The sequence below is a fragment of the Chanodichthys erythropterus genome, chromosome 2, assembly GCF_024489055.1.
Source record: "Chanodichthys erythropterus isolate Z2021 chromosome 2, ASM2448905v1, whole genome shotgun sequence".
In the NCBI taxonomy this organism is placed as follows: Eukaryota; Metazoa; Chordata; class Actinopteri; order Cypriniformes; family Xenocyprididae; genus Chanodichthys; species Chanodichthys erythropterus.
The window spans coordinates 8,167,455-8,192,926 of NC_090222.1; the positions used below are offsets into that span (position 1 = coordinate 8,167,455).

General features: G+C 38.2%; 1 protein-coding gene across 1 annotated transcript in view; it reads right to left on the reverse strand.

Annotated features, from left to right (window-relative positions):
* Nucleotides 1-25,472, reverse strand: part of cdkal1 (CDK5 regulatory subunit associated protein 1-like 1) — a 472,612-nt gene that overhangs the window by 19,085 nt on the left and 428,055 nt on the right. Inside the window, exon 13 of the mRNA XM_067400691.1 lies at nt 3,026-3,109. Within this exon, the coding sequence (XP_067256792.1) occupies nt 3,026-3,109 (84 nt within the window). The remainder of the gene's footprint in view (nt 1-3,025; nt 3,110-25,472) is intronic.

Sequence of the window (25,472 nt, forward strand, 5' to 3'; positions counted from 1 at the left end):
AATGTGTTTTTCCTTTTCCTCCATCTCTGCTGTGGCTGATGTGTGCCATGAATTTTAATACTTTAATATAAGAAGAGTTTTTTTCCCATTTACTTTTTCATTCAATTACACAAACCCTGAAGGTCAAACACTAACATTTTAAGGTGGCAGATAAAATGCTCATGTGTCTTTGTCTTGTCTCTATTGAGATGAGTCCTTGCACACTTGAAACCCATTAAGAGTGGTCCACATTCTGCTGGAAATTGCAAATCATGTCTACATCCAGCTTCTCATTGTTAAAACGAATGGTATTTCAGAGCCCGTGGTAGAGAATGAGGCAGCGTTTCTTTGAAACTCTTGAGTCTTTTTGAAAGCAAAGATCTGTGCCAGCGCTAAAGACCACAAGTGTGTCCTTAAAGAACACATGAGCAGGATGGTGGAGGGGGTTGTGTTGAGGTGAGGAGTGTGGCTGGTTAGGTGTGAGCCTGTCCACTGTTTGGTTGGGGGCGATTTAACCAGGAGAACTGCTGGGTGTGGAGCACACATACTACCTAGTGCAGCAGAGATGACAATGTGTAGAGTAACACAGACAATATAGTAGGTTAAGATATGAGCCAGTCATTGAAAGGGCTTTGTTTTAAACCCCATATGGAAAATCCATGAGGGTGAACCAATGAGGTCTACAATAACTTTGCTGTATTAGGCATCTCTAGAGTGCAGACAGGTGAACAATAGTAAACAATAGTAGCAGCTCATTTGTCTGCACCTACACCCCACTGCTCACTTGCAAAAAATCTGATGAAATTTTGATTGTTGAGCGACTAAATGACTAGCTAGAAAATAACCCACCCAACAAATATTAAGGCCTGTTTTTAAACATCTCATGGTGCTGGCAGATGTTTTTACTCATTTATGCATAAACCTGCTCGCTGCCATCCTTGATCTGAGCAGCTCTGTCTTCAGTCTTGTCTCTGACATGGGCCCTGACAGTGCAAAGACAGACTGGGCTTAAGCTCCAAACAACCTGAGCTGAGCTCTTAATCGGCACCATGTTCATGGTGATCCGTTGAGTAAAGCTGGGCTCTCTCTGATGGATGGTCAGTCACGTCTCAAACACTCTGGAGAGCGTTCCAGCTTTCAGACAACAGATCAAGAAGGAAAAGGAGACACACTAGAGGAAAATAAAACAGAGGGCTTGCACCCCAGATTAGACCTCCCATCCTTTAATGCGCATCCCCGTCCTCAATCAATGGAACTGGAGGTGGTTTTCTGCTGGCCATTATAATGGAAAGATCAATGGCGGCTAGCGGGATGGGTGACCTCCATGACCTAAAAGGAGCTGAGAGCTGCAACACTGCGCTTGTCTGTGCTCACTAACATCTGTTTCACTTCAGACCATTGATTAGTTAGAAAGGAAACCAATGGCTTATAACAATGCAAACAACATAAGTGCATTCAAAATGTAAAAGGAAATATAATATATTGAAGACATTGCCGAACAATTCAGGCACCATCAAGTGTCTTCCTGTGGACAAATCTACAAAAGTTTCTTTGGTTGCGTTCCATGAATGAAAGAAAGAAAGTCATATGACATGAAGGTGAGTAAACAACTACATTCTTTTCATTGATATTTCTTTAACTCTGAGGTGATTCTGGCATTGTTTGGAGACAGATGTCTCTGAAAGGGATGTTCAAATGAGAAGCTGGTGGAACAGAAAACGTTAGTAAGTACACTCTGTCAGAGCAGAAGGAAAGGCCAGATAGGAAAGTAAATGACCGTCAATTATCACGTCAGCCAGAAATGCAGTGAGGATGCTGGGTCATGATGGGAAATGCTGGAATTGTGCTGCTGCTGGTATTTCTGCTGTAATTACGAGGTGAGGGCTAGACTGGATTAAAGAAGATTAAAGAAAACACAATCTTGTTCACATCCATATTGTAGACTTTATGGATCTACAAGTTAAAAGGACAATTTTTTCCATTGCTCTCTTCACAATCAGTGTGGGCTTCATAGATGCTCTGAATAAAAGCTAACATTTTCTTCAGCTTACAAATCACTTTAAACAGTACCTTGAAAATTCTTTCACATGGGGAAATATGATCAAACCAGTAAATTCTCCAGAAAAAAGTGACAATTATAGAGAAGCTTTTTGCCTAAAGACAAGCCTGCAAACATCTACTGCAAACTTAAAATACTTGCAACACAGGTGTTAATGATATATTAGAAGATGTCGTAAAAGTATATATTTAAGTGTATATGTACATGGACACTTTTAAACTCAGTGCAGTTAAGCATTTTTCCCATTTTATATTGAAGTGAAGTGTATTACATGTATTTACAAGATGACTGTTTGTAGCTGGATTTCATGGAATGACTTTGCATTCATTGATCTAAATATATAAATACAGATTTAAACATAAAATCTCAAGTAGACATTAACTTATTATTCATCTTTAAAAAAAACAAAAAAAAAACTCCTATGATTCATATATGAGTATTTCTGTCTAGATATGTTTCATGTTTTGTAGGCATGTTCAGTTTGAAATTTAAACATCAAATTTACTTGTTGTAATTGAAAACCTTGGCTTTTGACATGGAAAAGATTGAAATAAAATCAATGCTTCACTTTCCCTCATCTAGTTTTTACTTCAGGAAATTTTGTGACACTGAATGAACCCAATCATTGGACTAACACAATATGAACCACAAAGGAGCTCATGCATCACTGTTGCAGAATATATCTACTAAGTCAAAGGGAGGGTTATTATAGGTAACTGAAACTAAAACCATAAAAAAAAATTACTTGAAAAAAAAAAAAAAAAAAAAAAAAAACATTTCTCATTTTCATTTAGTTGATGTACTAAAATAACAAACTGAAATAAACAATAAAAAATTATATAGGCATTTTTTTTTAAATTACAAAAACAAAATAAATTTAAACTTATATGAAAATGGAAAATATAAAATTTAAATCTATTTCAAAACTTTAAAAATATCTCAGTCTCAATGACACTAAAATAACACTAGTCAAAGGTCAACTTGTACCTGCTCATAGAACTTGTTGTGGGCGACATAGTACTGGGAATCAAAGGACTCTTCAGTGACCAGCACACTCTGCCTCTGCCCGATCTGTGAGACAAGACAGAGAAACACACATGAGCAGGTTAAAATGCATCTGAAAGACACAAACAGACAAGCATGCGGCTCCTTGAAGAAGTCTGTGTGTTTTTAATTGTGATGAAGAGCTGTCACTGGCCCACAGCTCATATAAAAACAAGCATTTAAAATCCCCTTCCCGACCTGACAGCAAACACAAGTGTTTATTAGCTTGTAAAAAGATGACATTTGTACCGAGCCTAAATTGTACAGATGTATTTAACCTGATGCATGAGAGAAAAAGGACCATCATTCATTTACATCATTATTATGTACTAATTGGAGGAAATAAAAGGGGCTGCAGTGCATAGAGATGGATGTGTCTAGTCCGTGACTATTGTAAGCTGTACGCTGATATTATCTTACGATGGAAAATATCTCCTTTCATTCACACTGTCACAAAATGACTGTGCATGTATTTAATGGTTTTCAAAAAGCCTTTGTGTGCGACCATGGGTTTACTGCTCACAGTAGTCAATTTAATGCACAGACAGACATTTGGGAGAATAACACAAATCCAAACACACGCACACGCTTTTAGAGGAAGCGCAAACGTGTGCACATTGTGTGTGAGGCCTGCCATGCCTTCAAAAAGAAAGAGATAGATGCTGCCCTCTTTCTATTTAGCTGAAGCATCTGGCCTTTTGAAATCACAACTAACTTAATGTGCTTTGCGGAGCCTATTGGCCTGTGAAAGGGGCCCACTTTGTTTGGGGCCCCTTGGCTGACTGCAGGAACAAGACAGCTGCTTGCTGAACCCCAGTGCTCATGAAAATGTGTCTGTTTATCCAGCCCAACCAATCTACACACACACACACATGGGTGAGCTATACACTTAATATGAATATGAACTTCATTGTGGTTCTGTAACAATACATACAGCATTTCTGCTTGATAAAATGGGGAAATGCACAAAATTAATGCACAATCAATTCATCTTTCTGTCATGCAGCGACATTCAAAGACTTTAAAAAAAAAAAAAAAAACCTTTCTATACAATAAATGAAAAGGGCTGTGTCTGAAGGCTAAGGCTTGTTGTCTTGATGCCCTATCAGACAATGACTTTGCAGGAAGTGTTTGTGCACAAAGGTTCCTCACAATTTTGGAAAGACAGTCTGCAACCCTTCTGAGGCAGCATAACAGTCTAATGATCTACAACAAGAAGGAAGAGAGACCTTTGGTCAAAACTAAGTGAATATTTAATTACTACGATAGTATTTTTTCAATAGAAATTACATCAAAAGTGTAAAATATTAGTAATACATTTCCATAAAAAACTTTCAGATGCCATCTTTAATTTTTAGGTCAACTGTCACAGAATCAAACACATGGGATTGTGGGGTATGATAGCCAATGATGGATACATCTATGCTGCCTTCAAAAATCAATCAAATGAAGGTATCTCAGTAGACAGGATGTGGCCCAATCAATGGATTCAGACATGCCTTGTTGCCTTCCTACCTCTGTATGCAGCCTGCGGAGAAAGCATTTTAAAGCTTTCGGATGCATCCTAAATCACAGTGAATCAGGACAAAAAGAGAGCACAGTGTTCTAACTTCAGCCTCTCCAAGGACATTTAAGCACTGAACAACAGCAGTGGTGTGGTCACCAGAGGTCAAAGGTTAATAACAGCTCCACATTGTTTGGGCTGTGAGACACTTTTACGGTTGAAGGCCTGTCTCAGCTGCTCTCTGCTCACTGTGAAAGTGTTTAAAGGGGTGTTTCATTACGATTTCACCCTTTTTTAAACTTTAGTTAGTGTGTAATGTTGCTGCTTGAGCATAAACAGTATCTGCAGAGTTACAGCGCTGAAAGTTCAATGCAAATGGAGATATTGTCTTTTAAAGTTACGGCAGTTTAATGCCTCCAAAAACGACTACAACGAGTTTCTTCCCGGGTTGGTGACATCATACACCCTGCCCCCGGGAACATGCAACAAAGTAGGTGAGGCCATGTCACGCAGCATAATGGAAGCAAAAGATTTGTGTACACTGGATGCGAGCAAAAGATAATAGAACCCATTATAATCTGTGATATTTTTTGCACTGGATGCGGCGTGGAGGACAGCTTCCAGAATCTACATGAATTTACTGCTGGATTTGCACAAAGGCTTTTACTGAAAGATGGAGCAGTTCCCACTTTAAAAGCAGAAGCTGCTGTTTATTGGCCCCAAACTGTACAAACTGTACTGTACAAAAAAGTACATTGTATTGTTTGTACATGTCTTTTAAATGTATAGTTCTGTTGCTATTTTTGGTTGCATCAAGGAGATAAACAAAGACCAATGTGTTTTTGCCTCACTAGCCAGTTAGCTAAATTCTATTGCATACTTCTCTAACAAATGCCAACAAACGTCTATGTTCATAGACAAACTGTTGTTCATGCTATAAATTAAACGGTACCTTTACAAAAATGCTACTACTCTGTCATGTATTCGGCTTCAGTAAAGCTTTAATCAGGATAAAAATGTATATTGAAAGCTGGCAAACAGCAGTGATAGCATATCTAAACATTTTGACACAAATACAAAAAATGAAATACCATTCATGAACGTCCTTTAAAAGCTGCGATTGCAGAGGTTCTGCTTGACCCTCTTCATCTGGGTCTGATTCGGCTCAATTTGGTAAGTCAATATAGACGCCATTATTTACATTAAGCACATAACAATGAATGGTAAGGGGCGTGATGTTTCCGGATGCTTCAGCGAATCACAAAACACTGGGCCAGCTACCAACCTGCTAACCAGTCTGAGCACATTGCGTATTTCGGATGGAGTGGCTTCATAGAACCAAGAAGTCAAACGAGCTGTTCATATGACAGTGGAAACAGAGGTGTAGAATAAAGGTAAAATATATGAAAAATACAGCGTAAAAAAAAAAAAAAAAAATGCAGCATTAAGAACCACCCCTTTAACATGTGACTGAACTTAAAATTACCAGTTACCAGAGTTTTTCAGTGATAAAAATCCTACAGTACATCTCAAACATTTTTTTTTTTTTTGGTCATTTTAGTTGTGGTCACTGTGAACTGTCATTTTATGGGAAAAAAAAAAAAAAAAAAAAAAAGATTTATGAATTAATTCTTCAGAAACTGTATTTAACTGTACTCGTTGACTCTGTGATGCACTCATGGCTGTTTGGAAAATCAAATTTATTTATAACTCAAACACTCACCGGCCACTTTATTAGGTACAGGTTGGAACTGCCTTAATTCTTCATGGTATAGATTCAAAGTACTGAAAACATTCCTCTGAAATTTTGGTCCATATTCACATGAAAGGTGCTCTACTGGATTGAGATCTGGTGACTGTGGAGGCCATTTGAGTATAGTGAACTCACTACCATGTTCAAGAAACCAGTTTTTGATTATTTGAGCTTTGGGACATAGCAGGATAGAAGTAGCCATCAGAAGATGGGTACACTGTGGTCATAAAAAGATGGACATGGTCAGCAACAATACTCAGGTAGGCTGTGCCATTTAAACAATGCTCAGTTGGCTCTTAGGGGCCCAAAGTGTGCAAAGAAAATATCCCCCACACCATTACAACACCACCAGCAGCCTGAACCATAGATATAAAGCAGGAGGGATCCTTGCTTTCATGTTGTTTACGCCAAATTCTGACCCTACCATCTGAATGTCACAGCAGAATTGGAGCCTCATCAAACCAAGCAACATTCTTCCAATCTTCTATTGTCCAATTTTGGAGAGCCTGTGCGAATTGTAGCCTCAGTTTCCTGTTCTTAGCTTACAGGAGTGGTACCCGGTTTCTGTAGCCCATCTGCTTCAAGGTTTGAGGTGTTGTGCATTCAGAGATGCTCTTCTTCCTACCTCAGCAGTGAATTACAATTGAAATCAAGAATTGAACACTGCTGTCTGAGTGTTTCTAATACTATGGATGAGGGAATGACACAAATTTCACATTATTCTCTCTTTAACCGCTGTAATAAATATCTCTCCTTTTTTTTTTTTCTTTTTAAAAAAACAAAAAAACAACAACCTATTTTGTAAAGTCGTGGAAATGCTATCATGGATTTTTTTTATTGGAGGAAATGGGAATACAACAATTATATTTGCTGTCGTCTCCGGTTCACCCCTATGGAATTACTACAGGATTGTGAAAAGGGTCTATTGAGTCAAAATGGCCTACACAAGTTTCAGAGATGCATGAAGTGAATAGGATTATCCAAAAGTTCCCTCAAAGAGCATGCAGGAGTTTCTCTGACTCTAGCCTGAGGCAACGAGGAACATCTTGTTAATGTTCAAAGCTGCTCGACAGGCAGAGCGATCACAGACGAGCCTCCTCAAGTTCCACACATCGATGGGACGCACACAACAAAAGGAAACACAAGACACATCCTCGCAGGAAAAGCTGCTTACCATGTTGTTCTGTGGGCAAATTAGCCATACAAGAACCTGCTTTCTTAGCAAGAAGCTGTGATTTATACACACACATTTAAAGTGGTCAGCACACTGCACAGGTGCATGCTTTAAGTTATTCACGTAAAAATGAACATTCCATCATTATTTACTCAACCTTGTGTCATTAACATGCAGATATTTTCTTCTTGGAACACAAAAGGAGAAATTATCTTCATGCAGCTTTTTTCTATTTAATCAGTCCAATTCATAGTGACCAAAGTCTGTTGAGCTCCAAGAAGGTCAAATGCCATAACAGTAACCAAACAATTTAAGTAATTTAGTATTTTTAAGTGACAGACTGAAATGGATGTTGTTATTCACTGAAAATCAGCTTTAAGCATTCTTCTCAGCTCGAGCAGAAGGACAGGCTTTGATTTAAGTCTTTATGAAGTTTTTAACAGCACGGATGGACCAAAGCCCTAAAGCTGATGTCTAATAATGAATTTAGTGTGGGGTGAGAAGCACATCACCGTACTGAATGAAACATACATTAGAGGAGAGCAAAGACCAGCAGTGCTGCTACGCATCCTGCCAATGATAAAAACGTCCAGCATCAAGTTAGGTCTGGAAACACTAGCCTGTGCCTCTGCCATTTGATCACAGATATAATATTCCCTCTTAATTCAACCTAATCTAGGTCGTGGGATGAAAACATCAAGAAATCAAACAAAGAATGAAGAGTGAGGGATTACGATCCTGCAGGACGGATGAATCCCGTTATATGAAAGCACAGGATGAGAAGGAGAGAATATTTGTTATGGAATCTCTTCTTCAGTGCTGTCGTGAATGAAAACAAATAGAGCCCAGCTGGATTTGAATCAAAAGAGAATAATAATTACACTGGTCCAGCGCAAACATGCCTGCTGATCTGCAGGGCTTTACAGGCGACGTGAGAGGATTCACATAAGATGCAGACGAGCCTTTCAGGAGATAAAGACTAGCTGACTCTCTGGTGAGCTTCACGTCTTTAAACGCTCCGGGATTCCATAGGTGAAGTGCTCTAAGATTTCTACATGGAACATGAATCTTTTTAGTTTTTCAGGAACATTAGACAAGAAATGATGCAGCGTGTCAGGATTAAGATGATCATGTTTTAATTGATAATTAATCATTCAAAACAACAATCAGAATGAATTAAACTCAAGCGTTTAGGGTGTGAGACTTCTTTCAGCAGAATTAATTGCTTCGTCTGTTTCCTTCCTGCATAAATGTTGTCAATCTCTCATAGTTTGGGTGACGTGAACTTTCTCGGAACGTCATTATTGTCTGTCTGTATGTTCAGTGAGGAGCAGTGCTATCAGAAGACATTCTTGTTGTTTTTACAGTGTTTTTCTATAACATACATGTTAACATGTTGCATTTGCATCTTTTGCAGCATCAAGTTAAAAGAAGTTTTAAAATGCACAGTTTTTTTTATTTCTACTGCCCTGCATCTAATGTTTTGTAAACACAAAAACACACACTGAACAGGAACAGGCCCTCAGAGGTGCGCGGCCAAATACAAGAAATACTGCAGACCTGAAACAGAAGGAATGCATCTGATAGTTTCCTTCACACATCAAATGTCACTTAAGCTCAGCAAAAGCTGATAACTGTTTCAAGCAAAGTGCCCCCACACCGACTCAACTGAAATATTTTAATTTGTGCGGAATAACATACAGCAGACCAAACACATTCAGAACACAGATAGCATTCAATGAACCACAGTGACTCTTAAAGACACATGAAACTCACTCCAAAATCTAATTACGGCCACTAAATTTAGTGTCTGCTGTTACTGTGATGACCCACCAGGACTTAATGAAGACTTCAGCATCACGTTGGATTATACAGTGTGAAAAAAAAAACAAAGACAAAGGAGTACATGAGGAAGCAATTAAAGAAGAGAAACTCATGTTGAACATCACAAACAAGATCAAGGAAAACATCACTGGTGCATGTACTGTTTTTACATTAAGAGTGTGCAGGAGAAAACACCACTGACACACACACACACACACACACACACACACACACACACACGCGCACACACACGCGCATACACACGCGCGCACACACGCGCGCGCACACATACGCACGCACACACACACACGCACACACGCACGCGCACACACGCACGCACACGCACACACACACACACACACACACACACACACACACACACACACACACACACACACACTCACACTCACACAGTGAGAGCGAGGTGATCTACAGCAGAGCTCTACTGGCGTATCATGATCATGAGCAGCTCGTCTCATTAACAATCATTAGCAATCACACACACACTGGAATTTGACATTCATTCTTATTTTTTACTGTTTCCTTAATCATTTAAAAAATATTATAATTGATTTATTTTTCTTAAGTGTTCATTACTTCGTTTATTTGCACTTTGACTTATATTATTTATTGTTTTTCAATAAAATGAACTAAAAATATTCTAATTGTTAATATATTATGTCTACTCCATTTGCACTATTATTTCAATTGATTCACATTTCCCTCATATTGAATGCAAACACTATGCATATATGACTGCACGTGTCACAATGCAATAACAATCAAAACAGACTGCATCCTTCCTTACACTTTTGCTAATGTTCAAAAACTGAAATGTAATGATCACTACAACAAATTGTTTATTTACTGATGCTTTTATCCAAAGTGACGTAAAAATAAGGAACACAAGCGCTCTTAAAGAGGCAATAACATGAGAAGTGCTAGTAATACAACGTTTTAGATATTGTTTTATCTAGTGCAAGCTAGAACAGAGAGAGATATAAGAAATAGTTAAAGCATAGAAGACGACAGCAGTTAAATACTCAAGGATAAGTTTCAGCTGTTTCTTGAATATTGTTAGCAATTACAGGAGGTATTAAACATTTCACTAAGTTGTACTGTATCTTTCAACATACCTTCAGATGTTCATTCATGTTTATTCTTTAACTACAGAGGAAAAGATGATCACATTCACTCACGCTCTGCTGCATAAAATGAGGCACCTATACAGTGATGTCATGCCACATTAAAGAGCGACAAAACAGCATTTTTGGACAGAATTTGAAAGATGACACATTGTTTCTTATAGAAAGTAACACAATGCTGAGCTTATTGTGATTAATGGTGGTTATAGGCTACAGCACTGTATTCGTTGTGTAGATCCAATGGGCCAGGGCTGGGCAGGGCAGCGCGTTCAGTACGCAATGAGAGTATCGCGGTACGTACCATGGGTGGTGTATCACGGTTTTCACCACTAGTAATAAAGACAGCAATATAAAACAATACAGAACATGTGTCGCAGGTGTTTATCTGCATTTTACAGCTTCAAACATACCTTATCTAAACAGAATTCAGAGTCTGAAATATCAGCTTTAAAATCAAACTTTAACAATATCAGGCTACAGCTAAACACACACACACACACACGTACCACCCCCCTCATTTATCTTCAGATGTTTGCATTAAAAAAAATAATTCCATTATTTACTCAGAATCACAGCTGCTCTGTAATGAAGCCACACTAATAAACACTGATGTTTCTCATATTACACCGACCAATACATTGCCACAAACCTGCGCTAGCTCCAAGCGATTTACCGTTCAAATCAGCCTCAGTCTGTCAGATTGCAGCCACGTGGGGAAGAGAATAAAGCCCTCCGAATCCCCTTCATTAGTGTTCTTGAGTGAGTCACAGCACCACGCTCAGCTGAGAGACACAATGAAGTCTATATGAGAAGGACCTTGCTCTTGGTTTCAAGTGTTTCAATGATTTCAGCATGACACATAAAGAGGCATTTGTGTTGTCGTGGCAAAGACGATACAGACCATCAGAACTGAATGCTCATTCTAAAGAGCTCCTGTGTGTTTCATGAATCAGTGTATGTGTGTATTGTCATGCTCTGCTCCATCAGTGTTAAGTGCTGATGGTGTGTCTTGTCTCACTGGACTCCCTTTGCCAGATCACATGTGACCAGCTGGTTTCTTTTACATTACACATAAAACATGGCAGCACTGACGGCATACAGTCAGTTCATAGCCAAATATTTCACAAAGTGCATGCATGGGAACAAAGTCCCTTTTCAAGGAAAGTCTGTTCACTTAGCGGCCATATTTGCAACACCTGAAATCCTGAAATCTCAAAAACTGCCTGCCAAACAATTAAATTAAATTAACAATTCACAATTAAATAACATATTTAAAAACAGCAACAAAATATGACATTAACTGTCCCATAAATGTTGTTTATTATGCTCAGATAGCGTTAAAAAAAAAAAAAAAAAAAACATTTTTCAGCTAGACGAGCCAGTGTGCACATGCAGTCCTAAGCATGAGTCTCAGGTTTCTATTGGAACCAGTGCTTCTAACGGCAGCTGCAGTGACGCAATGACTTTACCAATCAGTGATTGTCTCTTTTACTTAAAAGGCAGGTCATATTCCGCCATATTGCTCATTGCAGTTTCTCCCATTCACAAGTAATACGAGTTTGTCGTCTTTCTATATCTATAGTCTTTGTCGGGAAGCTATAAAGTTAAACCTGTCTAATCACATCCGTCTGTCTGGTTTACACTGAGAATCTGGCTGCACACAGATGAAGTGATTTGTGCATGTACACATTTGTGCATGTAAGACAGAGATGTATTCAGAGTGTGTTTATCTGATATGATCCGTGCTAAGATCAGAGTTACACTCCCAAACATTAAAGGGTTTGTTAATGCAAAAATGAAAATTCTGTCATTAATTACCCCTTTTTCGTTCCAAATCTGTAAGACCTTCCTTTGGAACATGATGAGAGTACTTTTTGTGTGCAAAAAAAAATAAAAATAAAATAACTTTATTCAACAATTTCTTCTCTTCTGTGTCAGTCTCCGAAGCTGTTAACGTGAGCACCACGATGGATGTGTGTGATGCTGATGCAGGAGCTGGCCAATACTGAGCTGGTGTTCTGACATAAAACCCGGAAACGCTGCCCTGTTTACAATGTGAAAATCGTCGGACTGATGAAAAGTGATGACCATCATGATGAACTGTGATGAACAGAACAGAAAGACAACGAAAAAGAAAACACAAAGGAGAAAGGGACTGCTAAGGAATGACGAGAAATAAAGGATGAAAACATGGACAATGAGCGGCGGGTCACTGTAAGCGTTTGCTTTGCTGCAGTTAGTGCCAACAGCACAACTCCAGACAACACAATTCATACAGCTCCAGAGTGTCAATCTGAGGAGTTACAATATTCATATAGCTCATCTAAATCTGAGGAGCTCCATCATCTACACCATCACCATCCATCATCTACCACATCATGGATAGAGTAATTCATGAATGAGTGACATTTCAAACACATGATCATTGTAGTCTGTAGTTTCCTCATCATGAGATGAGGTGATGCTGTGTCTGATGCGACAGCGACAGGCACAATCTATACACAAACATACTGTTAATACTAACTTAAAGGAATAGTCAGATTAAACATCTCCTTTTGTGTTCTGGACTATCCCTTTAAGAAGAAACCAAAAGTAGGCAGTTGATTTCTGCTGTATAGCAGAATTAATCTTTCCCTGGCTATGTGACGGCCTGTATCTGTGTTTGTGATGCCTGATTGCTGCTGACAGACCTGTGTTAGTAAATGACTATCAGAGGGAGGTGATGCCTGATTGCTTCATCAGCCATGTCTGTGTGCTGATTGCGTCCAGCAGTTCATTTAAGCACATATATAACAGCTTTCATAATGATGCAGAGGAGATGGAAATTATATCTCTAGAACATAATTACACAAAATGCTCTCTGTATCGCTTTTCATCACAAAACACACATACAATGAGCATTCACCTTGAGCTAAAGATATTCCCATCAGCTTCTTGCTAGGAAAACCAAGTCCTAATTTCAGACCTGTTTGTCTGACTAAACCTATCAAAGTCTTACAGCCGTTCATATACACTGTGAACGTCAGTCTCATAAGAAGTTATTTTTAACACACTTTAAACGTCTTTAAACGCTCCGGGATTCCATAGGTGAAGTGCTCTAAGATTTCTACAGGGAACATGAATCTTTTTAGTTTTTCAGGAACCTTAGACAAGATGGAAATTATATCTCTAGAACATAATTACACAAAATGCTCTCTGTATCGCTTTTCATCACAAAACACACATACAATTAGCATTCACCTTGAGCTAAAGATATTCCCATCAGCTTCTTGCTAGGAAAACCAAGTCCTAATTTCAGACCTGTTTGTCTGACTAAACCTATCAAAGTCTTACAGCCGTTCATATACACTGTGAACGTCAGGCTCATAAGAAGTTATTTTTAACACACTGAACCTACTATTACAGTACTTTCAAAGTTCTAGTGATTCAGAAACTACATGCATAACTGAAATACGATAAAGCATGTAAAGCGCTGCTCACAGACACTCACTGTCACTGAGCCTGAACATCTATGAACTGAACTTCACATGTGCTTCATGTGATCTGCCTTAATGCAGTCATTCATTTGTGTATATGAATTGTTGATGACACTTTTCCAAACTTTTCAATTAAATGGCTGCTTTCTTTAAAGGTGAAAACAGCTGCTAGAATGTAAAAGGCTTGTTTTGGCATTTACAAATGCAATGTATTCACATGTGTTTCCGTGGTTTGAGTGATCAGATCTCCAAATAATTCAGACACATTTATGTCCAGCATAGACTGATGTTAATATCACCTTCTGTCCTGTCTGTTTCATGAGTCACCTTTATTTCTATAGCACTGTATATAATCCAGATTGTTTCAAAGCCGCTTCACAGTAATAAACACAGAAATAACAATCAATGATGCATCAATTCATTCAATGCATGTAATTAATCAATTAATGTAAGAAGACAATAGTGTCATTACTTAGCTCAGTGTTGACAGTGTTGTTCAGTTTAATAACTGTGTGAAGTTCGCCAATTATGAAACAAGATTTAATTCAGCTATAAGCAGCTCTACAGCAGACAATATTGCCATTATTAAGCTCAGTGTCAAATCAATTATTAAGCACAGTGTCAAATCAATAATATTACTGCATATTGTCTTTTTTTTTTTTTTTTCAAGTGTCAAGAGTCTGATTCCAACTTAACATGCAAATAGATGTCCTAGTTAGATGTTTTGATCATTTGAATATTCATCAGTCTCTTGCTCTTCTTTGGGATTGGATCAACTAACTGAAGTGGGTGGGGTAGCAGTGGGTCTGAGGGAGCAGATGTAAGGCTGGAGGAGGAATATGTCTGACTGATGTCAGGTTCGCTGGGACCAATCACAAGGCTTTATTTTAAGGTGATTAATCTCAACGAACCAGCGGGGAAGCATTGTTTGTTTGCATGTGTGGTGAACACAACATATGGCCAAAACCACAGGGCTGCTGTCCTATATAATACTGATCAGTACAAAAACAATCTATGGCCATCATACAGCTTGACTTATGACATGGTTTGTTTGTAAATGCGTCTTCAGGTTAAGGACGTCTCTGAAGGACATCAGCGAATCACTGAAATCTTGTTCAGTCTCCATCTATTTTCTCACACATACAGATGCAGTGAGGCTAATGCAGGCCTGTTGACCAACAGTGTCTTCAGAGAACATCAAACGCATAGATCAGATGCCTCCAACACCATCTATAATGCATTATATGTTTTCCTCATGCCAAGCATGTCAGTCGAACTAAAGCACGGCTCTCAGAGCTATAACACTCACCATGTTTGATTGTGACAAGAGATCAGAGACAAGAAGCGTTTGCTTTCTTGAGATCATAAGACGAGAGCTTCCTTCATCACAAGAAGAGAAGAGAGGACGGCTGAAAGGCTGCTGTCTCCTCTTTGAAATGTTCTCTCCACCCATCTCTTGCAAAATCAGAAACCCTTCTGTGTATAAATAGGTCAAGAGAAAAACACTTCCTAGAAACATTCAAAACTTCCATGAAAATCGTTCATAAAAGCCTTGAAGTCTGAGCCACATCTCATGTCATTCTGGCCAACTCAAAGCTGTCTTTTAACTGATAACACAAACCTACAAACCTGATTCTCGACTGGTGATGGATAATATGACTCGCTCCTCACTTATGGTCACATTAGCTCTAGTTGAGGAGTCATGTGACCTAAAGCAAGATGAAGCACAGAGCTGACCGTGACTAGTTCCAGGAAAAGGTCCTGTAGGTGTAATGTGTTTGTTCAGTGTCAGCCGTTGGTTCACATCTGAATATGCTGCTGCCTGGATGCCCACACAGACTCCATGCAACAATTGCATACTGTATGTGTGTACGTCATCGCTGGTCATCGTCATTTTCACTGAGATTGTGAAACGACTACTTTGTTTATGTCAGCTTCTGTATAAGATGTTTTTACAGGTACAGCTAATCTAAACCAGTAAAAGTGAAGCTTTTAGCAGTCATTAAATCCTGAACTCATCAGGCACAACATCCATCATGCTAGCAGTTCAGAGCCATTTTATATTTGGATCATCACTTGTATTTAAGAAATCATTTTTGATGAGATGATTGTTGTGTATTTAAAATATTGTTAGTAGTAAAAAAAAATAATAATAAAAAAAAAAAATGAACCAATATACAGATGAAATCACCACACAATACACCACAAAAAATTTCTGATATAAACCAGAGAAGAACTGTCTCACTGCTTTTGCTTTTGGTTAAGTCTAAGTCATAATCTAACCTTCATGCTGCGTTCAGTACAAGTAAACAGTGGAAAAAACAGCCTAAAGAAAACAAATGATGTGTACATTTCATAGCCTCATTGGCATTTCATATGCTCTGAAATGCACAAAAGCTGATGCTCATTTCTAATAAGACACCAGAATTATGCATTATTTTTAAATTAATGGGAATAGAATGGAATACATAAATTATGTTTTCCATATGTTAGACTACTAGACGTGTCATATAAACTATTATCTAACAAAATTGCATTCACAATACTAAAACATTACATAAAATAATTAAATACAATTTTAAATAAAGTATATCAATAACTATTTGGTCTCAAACTAGTCCCTACTGAGTGCTAATTTAGTGCCTAATTTAGGCTAGATTTGCAACCCTGTTACTTGCATAACTGTCACTCAGCATTAGTTTTAAAATTAATTAATACATAAAACATTTGCAAAACAGAGCAGTAAGCCACGGAATCACACAAAACTCGCAGCAATGAGAGCTCTTTTCGATTGGTTTTTTAAAGAATTCAGCCTGAGAATGACAGTTTTTAAAAGCCCTAAAAAAATAAATAAATAAAAAATACGGCACTCATGTTGCTGTGTGAGAGAACATAATATCATAACAATAGATGAAGCCAAGAAGCATATAAAGGTCATTCTCCTGTGCAGAATATGATGGAAAATGAACCCTGATGGAGTCACATCTAAAGCAAGTTTTATGTAGAAGCTCAGATGTCCGAAATATCACATCAAGTCTTATTTCTATAGAGCTTTATACAATACAGATTTCAGTAGCTTCACAGTAATAAACAGGGAAATAATAGAATAAATGATGCAAACTTTATCAAATATGAGACAAATTCTAATTCTGTTGTCATTATTTAGCTCAGTGTTGATTCAGTTCAGTTCAATAACCGTGTAAAGTTCATCAATTATGAAACCAGTTAGCTATAAGCCCCAACTGAGCAAGCCAAAGGCAACAGTGTCAGAAACGTCCTGATGGTGCCTCTTTAGATGAAGACCTGAATGAATAATGGTCGGTTACTGCACCTCAGATCATCTGCATTCAGTCACTCAATATCAGTGGTGGTAAACGCAGATCCTGGCGTCAGCCCACGTCTGGAGCGCATCTTCACCGGCATCCCTCTCGCCTGTCTGACCATTAATCTTTCTCTCACACTCTTCCATCCATCCTTCTCTCAGCGGCTCACGCTGCCAAACAGCCTGCCATTTGTTCTCTGTGGTTTTATCCGCTCCCCTCTTCCCCGGCAGGATTAGAGGGGATGTTTCTTAAAAGAAACAAAGTGTTCTGTCTCTGGGCTTGTCATATTATTACATATTTCATGGCTGCTGAGGAAAAGCAGTGAATGAATGCAGATGTTTTCATGCAGTCTTTGATGGGTGACACCGCAGGAGATCAGGAGTTACACATTCACCAACAGAAATGGAAATAGTTCTGCCTATTTTCTGGTCATATCAGAGCTGCTTTCTGTCTTGATGGAGTAAAAACAAACATGGTCAAGATGACAGTGACGGGACATGGCTTTCAGCACTCTGACAGACATCATCATCATCCTGGATGATGACGACATCTGTTTTCTCCAGAGATGCTTTATAGCTTAATTGGACTCATTTCATAACTGATTAACTTTATTGAACTGAACTGAATCAACACTGAACTGACTGCAGCTGATCAATGACACTATTGTCTTTTTAGAGCTGCTTTATAGCAGAATTGAGTTCTGTTTGCATCACTGAACATTACTTTCCTGTTTATTACTGTAAGGCTGAAACATCTGTATTGTATAAAGCACTATATAAATAAAGGTGAATTGACTTAACACTGCATGACAATGACAAACAGCCCTGTGTCTTACTGTGAAAATCAAAACTACTACGTCATACAGACAGATTCTGTCCTCTATTTAGTTCAATTCCTGTTTTAGGAAACCTTTTAAACTCACAGACAACAGGCTATGAAGTCTGAGATGTCTTATAGCAAATGAATGGTGCAAGACAGTGAAGACACCTCTGAGAAGATCTGTGATGGAAGAAGAAGGACAGTAGAAAGTAAAGCAGACGTGAGAGAGATTCTTCTGTCTAGACATCTTTTCATCCAGCCGTAGAGGATTTACCACTGCTTTAGGCGTGGAGTCATATTTGCTTGCAGAGATCTCAACACACACTGTCTGAAGAGCCCAGGATCTGAAAGGGAGGCCTGGGTTTCCCCCAGTGGGTTCTGACTCTGTCTCTTGCCAGACTGTCTGTTTAGAGCAAACTGCTTGAGCTCAGATGCCTCTGGCTGGATGGCCAAACTCAATTCCCCACTTTTGAACATGGAGGGCAGTTCGGCTGTTCGGCTGAGCTATCGGTGTTGTTACGGAAAGGCCGAAGCTCATCGGTTGATCCTTGTCACATGAAAAGTTGAGATGTTTTCATCTCGCCGCGGCATAGGCGCGCCTGGACAAACGAGCACACCACGCCTCTTCTATTATGAACGTGTTTGCCTAAATTACAGTAAAAGCACTCGCGCAAGTCGCGAGCGTCGATTTTAAACCACCGAAACGCGTCCGATACACGTCAAACGGCATCTTGGACAAATGTGGCTCAGCGCTGTGAGCAGAAGCGTTGCTAGATTTCTGGAAAGAAATATAATGGTGTACAAATGTATTCAGGGATTGCATTTGTTCAGTGTGGTTCAGTGCAAGTGCATTTTGATGCTCTTTAAGTAAAGTAAGGGATAATATTAAGCACTAACTGTTAAAACTGTATGTAACAAAGATAGAGACACTGCTGTTTACATTTTTTAAGTATGGCAAATATATTTTAGGCAAGGCAATTTTATTTGTATAGCACATTTCATACACAATGGTAGGCCTAATTCAAAGTGTTTTACATGTATAAGAACCAAATACATAATAATAAAATTGGAACGCGTAAGAAATAGAAATAACAGTAAAAACTATCTGGCTGGAAGAGTTAGGACGTTTCAGGGAGTTTTTTGTTGTCTGTCAGAGTGGATGTAAACAGATCTATCCATCAGAGCAGATCTACATTTTAGAAATTAAATCTGAAGTAAATGAAAAATAATTAAGTACATTTTCAAAAATTTTGCACTTTCTTGTGCTTGAATATTAAAATGGCCCTCCTATGAGGTGTCAATCACAGAAATGGCCCCCAGCCAATTTGAGTTTGAGACACCTGCTTTAAAGGATTTATTCATCTCAGTTGAAGTTAATTTCAAAAGTTAATAATACATTATTAAAATCAAAAGTTGTATCTGCTAATATTATTTAATCGATCTGACCTAATATGAACAATGAACAGTTAACTAATGTTAACAAAGATTAATACATTTTGTAACAAATGTATTTCTCATGTTAGTTGGTTATAGTCTACTAATGGAACCTTATTGTAAAGTGTTACCCATTAATTTAATATTGTTTAAATGTCTACAAAATGAAAAGAATCATCCTTTCAGATCCACATCAGCCATGGTGATAATTTGTGTGTCCACAGGTGCACATCCTTTGTGAAAGACAACACATCACAATTGCATATATATGATCTGATGTTAAACGTGCTACCACGTGTACTTAATGACCTGTACAACTGTGTGTGACTGATCATGCTGAATTAACAGATGGAAGCAGATGGAATGAGGTGGATGGATTTTATGAGGGGTCAGAACAGGAGAAGAGCAAATTCCTGTCACCCTGTTAAACCTTCTGCTCTTTTGCCGCATCATAATCGACTGCTGATGATGTAATTCTATCTGTGAGACACATCAGGCTGTTCAGGGATGCAGTGAAACCAGCATATGAAGACAAAGACAAACATGAACTGCTATAATAGTATGAAAAAGTCTGACCCGCTGCCGTCAGTGTGGGTTCATCCTTGTCTGCCCTGGACATGAGGGCGAGTAAATTATCATGTCTGGATAAATGATCCCTTTAAGAGTGTGAATGGCACTGGAACAATGGGGAGATGACAGTTTAGAGAAATATCAAATGTTCTTCTGAATCTTGCTTATACATCACTAGTTAAAGCACAGAGTTTGCTTTAATTTTTATCACTGCAGAGACACATAATAAAACAAACTGAATATGAACTACAGAAATTGCAGTGAGATTGGAGCAGTAATGCTCTTTATAATGGATTATCATCACAACTGGATCTGAATCGGTCAAATGGACCTAATCTGGACCAAATCTGGACCTAAATGTTGTCCAAGTAAATTGTTCTGTTTGACAATATAGGCGGTACTGAGCTGCTGCTGAATCCATGTGGGATTATACCAAATGAAATACACGTGTGCCAATGTATTAAATGTGTATGAGAAAACAGACACATTTAAACAGTATGGGATGCTGAAATATGGTACACTGCTGAGGCCACTGGGAAACGGAGCGCTGCTGTTACTTGTGATGCAGTGAGGTCAGAAGAAGAGTTCATCCTGAAGAACATTCCGGAAATTAAGTTAGTATCACAAACACACACGCGCACACACACACACAAAGCCCTTCTATAATAACATATGTATGTGTTATTTTGCCACAGCTTACATACTCAGTCAAGAACTGAGCTTGACTTAAAATGTTCACTATTAACTGTCATGTTTGACCTCTTTGAGGATATAGTGCAGATATGCAAATCATCATCTAACTGACAGACGTCTATCATCTCTTTGCACGTGCATCCATGTTGGATATTTACACACATAGACAGTGACAATATGGCATGATTTACAGCATTAAAAGGAACCTGTATCACTGTCTTCTGTGGAACATAACAGAGGATAGTTTGGAGAACATTTGGAATCCATTGACTTTCATTGTATAGGCATAAGAAAAACAATTCTTTGAAACATCTTTTATGTTCTACAGAAGAAAGTCATACAGTTTTGGAATGACATGAGGGCAAGTAAATGATGAAATTATGTTGTAGGCTGAACGAATGACTTAATTTGACCTGTTCAACGCAAACTAGAGTCAAGGACCCCGTCCATCCACAGCGCACAGAAACCAGCATCAGTCTCAAAACAGAACAATGAGTGAATGTTTGACCCTTAAGTGTGAGATTTGGCTGGAGTGCCAGCCGAGAGCTGAGCACACACATCAAAAACGTGTTCACTGTTGTCTCCAGGGCTCAACACACACTGAACATCCTCAGGTGTCCGCCTGCAGCTCACACGCTCACAATATGAGGAGTGGATCGATGGAGAGACGCAACAATCCCCTCCTTTCATGTGCTCAGAAATCACTCTTAAAGGACCAGACTCACAAACCCAGGCCTCACTTTTACTGGATACACAACCTGGAATTCTCAACTTTAACACAGAGAATAACAAGAAACATTTTCAGTAGTCATCTGTTAGCAATTGTATCGAAAAGGCTTCATATAAACACCTCAGTCGATTCGATTGAGCTCGATTCCAATGAAATTTCAATATGATACCTTGTGCAAGTGTCCAGTGCTGTAAAGCTTATTAGAGCGCTTTTATAATAAGATCTCTGTTAACATATGTTTTACTTCAATGATAACCATTTAATGTTTATTTATGTCTTAGAAACTGGTGACGGAGGAGACTGAGTATTTTTTTGCCAAAACCTCTTTTGACATAATTGTTAGCTTTCATTGTAGATAAGTCATTAAGGCAAAAACGACTAATTAAATACTCACGGTAGTTCCAGTGACATTTTGTAGTGAACACGATGAACGTTCCACAACGTTAATAACAATATAAAATAAACAAAAAAAAAACGAAAGTAAAGAGACAGCAGTCCCTCACTGGAGACTGCCACACACACAAACATAATAAAAACATAACGTAAAATAGTCCAGGCCTGGTCCTCTCTTGTGCTTCATTGTCATCGCTCCTCCGTTTATGCTTCCGGAGCTCCTCCATGAGATACGCAGGTGACACTCCTTAGCAATCACGTAGGGCTATTCCACTTATGACTCTTTTAACATCAAGCACGTCCCACTCTTTATATTCTCATTCATGCATTTCATCAGTTAAGAGTCAATAGTGAAATATATTTACATACTACGATATATACGATATAGCAAAATCTCTATGTAGAGATTTTGTAGATAATGTAGAAATTATGTTTATTTTCAAACAAAAGCAGCTGCTGTGTCATGGGTATCCTTAGATCGTTCCAATAGAAACAAATTTCAAAGACAACTTGTACTAGCGGCTACATAATAAAATCTTACTCAACAACATTTGCAAATCTGAACAATAGTGCATGATGAATGCTACTGTACTGATGTCCTCCTGGACAGCCGTGGGATGAAAAACACAATGAAGTATTAAAATCACAGGCTGTTATTAAGTCATAGCTCAACAAAGCCATAATCCAGCTCTGAAAGCATCTGTGCTGTTTGAGCAGATGATTATGCTGTTGTGTAAGTGGACTAGTTTCCGGGGGCTTTAACATGAAAGGCTTGTTAAACGTGGCTCCAGATGTGTTTGCCCACCCAGAAACTCAACATGCAAAGCAAGAGATAAAGCAGATAAGATTACTTAGTCATATTAGTCACATTAATACAACATAAACAAAACGACACAAACCACACCAACAAATGCTCACTGTGACTCGTCTGCCATGGCCACGGATGCATCTGAGCATCTGAAAAACTTTAAAACTGACTGTATGCATGGTGATGTGATGGTGTTCATTAACCAGTTACCAAGAGATATTCTATACTGGCATATGAAATAAGAAACACTTTAGAACTTAGTATAAATTTAGTTAGAAACCCTTCTACATGTAAAAGTATTTGACATCCTGTATTGGAACAGAAGCTCTGCTCCTAAACCTAGTGTTGTCTAACAACACAATTTATCACAATCACTTTTTTTAATTCTTCACAAAAAAGGCAATCCCACAATGCATTGCAATAAGTGCAGTTAAAAAAAATCATCAAAGGGAAAAATGTCACCTAAAAAAACAACATTTCAATCAATATTGAAATGTATCCATAAAATGGATACATGGGAACCCATACCTTGTGTGTGCGTTTAATGTTCCTATCGCCCACGTGTAGTTGACAGCTGGTATTATGAGACAGATGGTAGACAGCAACACAACTCACTAGTTTGAGGGACTGAACTAGTGACTCTAACTACAAGAGATCTGATACTATTGTCTCATGGGTAGTACATTACTAAACTAACCACAGATTGTTGTGACATGTCTGCTTAAAGCTTTGAAGAGTTCTCTCAGTGAGACGATGAGTCACGCAAACCACGAGCGAGCTGTTCAGGATGTTTCTCCACGTAACACCTGCTGAAGAGTTTACAGAACTGTTGTGAAGACAACAATGTGGAGTGAAGATGGATTCAATGAACTGAAGCTCATGACAGTAGCTTCACCTGCTCATTAACATCAACTATACAGACATGAGACACTGAGATCATGGACACATTGATCATGCTCCCTCATCAAACTAACAGCTCTAAACTCAGAAATCAACCTACCAACCTGACAGTGAATATTCAGCTGGGACACAAGAAAGCATTTTAACATCAAAGCAATTATTTAAATTTCTTTTATTGTATTCATCATTGGTCAACCCCATCATGCAGTTACTTGTCAAGAAAAGTTCAGAGTTTAGAAATATCACTGGATCAAAGCATGCAAACAGTAAAGCTATCTACCCAGCTAACAAAAAATATATTCCAAGAACATTTTGCAAACATTCTCTTAAGTTATGAAAACATTATTTATGAATCTTCCCTGAAAGTTCAAAACATCACTCTTTCACTCTTTCTTTTTTTGGCTTTACAAATGTTAAGGGGACATTACATTTTATAATTTTGCAAACATTATGGGAACATTACTTGGGGTATAAGCAACGCAATACTAGGGGGTATAGTTTATTTAAGGTTAGAGTATTTGTTTAAAGTCCCCCTGTAGTCAATAATTTTATCCCTTAAAACATCTTTGATAACCAAACTTATATATTTAAATGTTTTTTTTTCCCTGTGTGAAAAAAAAAAAAAAAAATCTTAATGCCTTAAAATAGCTTGAATGTAACTCTACACCCTTGCCTCATTTAATATACAAGGTTCTAAGAACATAATAATTAGCCTCGCCTCCACTCACTTGCACAAGCTCAGACGAGATCCACTCGGTCAACTTACTGATGTAAACGCTGCACAATGGTATCACTTTTTACAACGTCGGACACGTAACGGTAATTAATATGATTAGCGTTTTGCTTGACTGTGTTATCAAACAACTAATAATGTGTTGCTAATGTTATACAAACCATGTTCACATTGATGAGTCAGACTGTTGCCTTCTAACAATCAGTTTCCTTAGAAACGCTTTGAACAACTCAGCACGTCAGCGGAGAAAAGCATATAGTTCATCATAACATCGTAATATGCATCATACACTCTCCATATTGCTAAATCTACCCGATTTTTCATATCAACAGAAAAATATACCGGGATAACCTTCTTTTGAGACTCCCTTGCTTGGTCAGTTAATGATATGCTAAAGCCTACCGGCACATTGACGTGATTGGTTATGTCAGAAACACCAGTAATTTCAAACTACCGGTTTGAGACTGTCTTTGGTTTACTGCAGTTTTAAAGAGAAAATGCTCAGCAATGGTGTTGACTTTAAAAACATGGTGTTGGCATTAAAAACCTGATTTTCACCACAGGGGGACTTTAAGTATTGTGTTGGCAATCAGCACTGTGATTATCACGTCTGATAAAATCTCTATGAACAGGTTCACACTGCAGTTAAATAAGTGTCACTCCACTTCTGAGCATTTCATCTCATTCTGTTCAAAAACTTTGTGCTACAGAATCTATTCTTGAATAATAGACAAATGAATTTATATATAAAACATGTTATGTGAATGAAACCAGACAGAACAACTAGTTAAGACTCTTATGGACACTGAGGTGCTACAAAATCACACAAACAGACACGTGTAGTCAATCACTCACAAATGTTGATCCATTAACCGTTAACCCCAGGTAAATTATAAGCAATGTGAAACGTGAAACAAATTCAGTGTTAATCACCATCAGCTATTTTGGATGTCCAGCAAAATGTCTCAGTTTAGGGTATGGAACAACATGAGGGTGACTAAATGGTGACAGAAAATACTTGCATGTCTATATTGAGTTCGAGTCAGTACAAGACTAATTCTGGAAATATTTCAGACTCCCCTTTGAGAAAATAAGCTGTATAAAACACGAA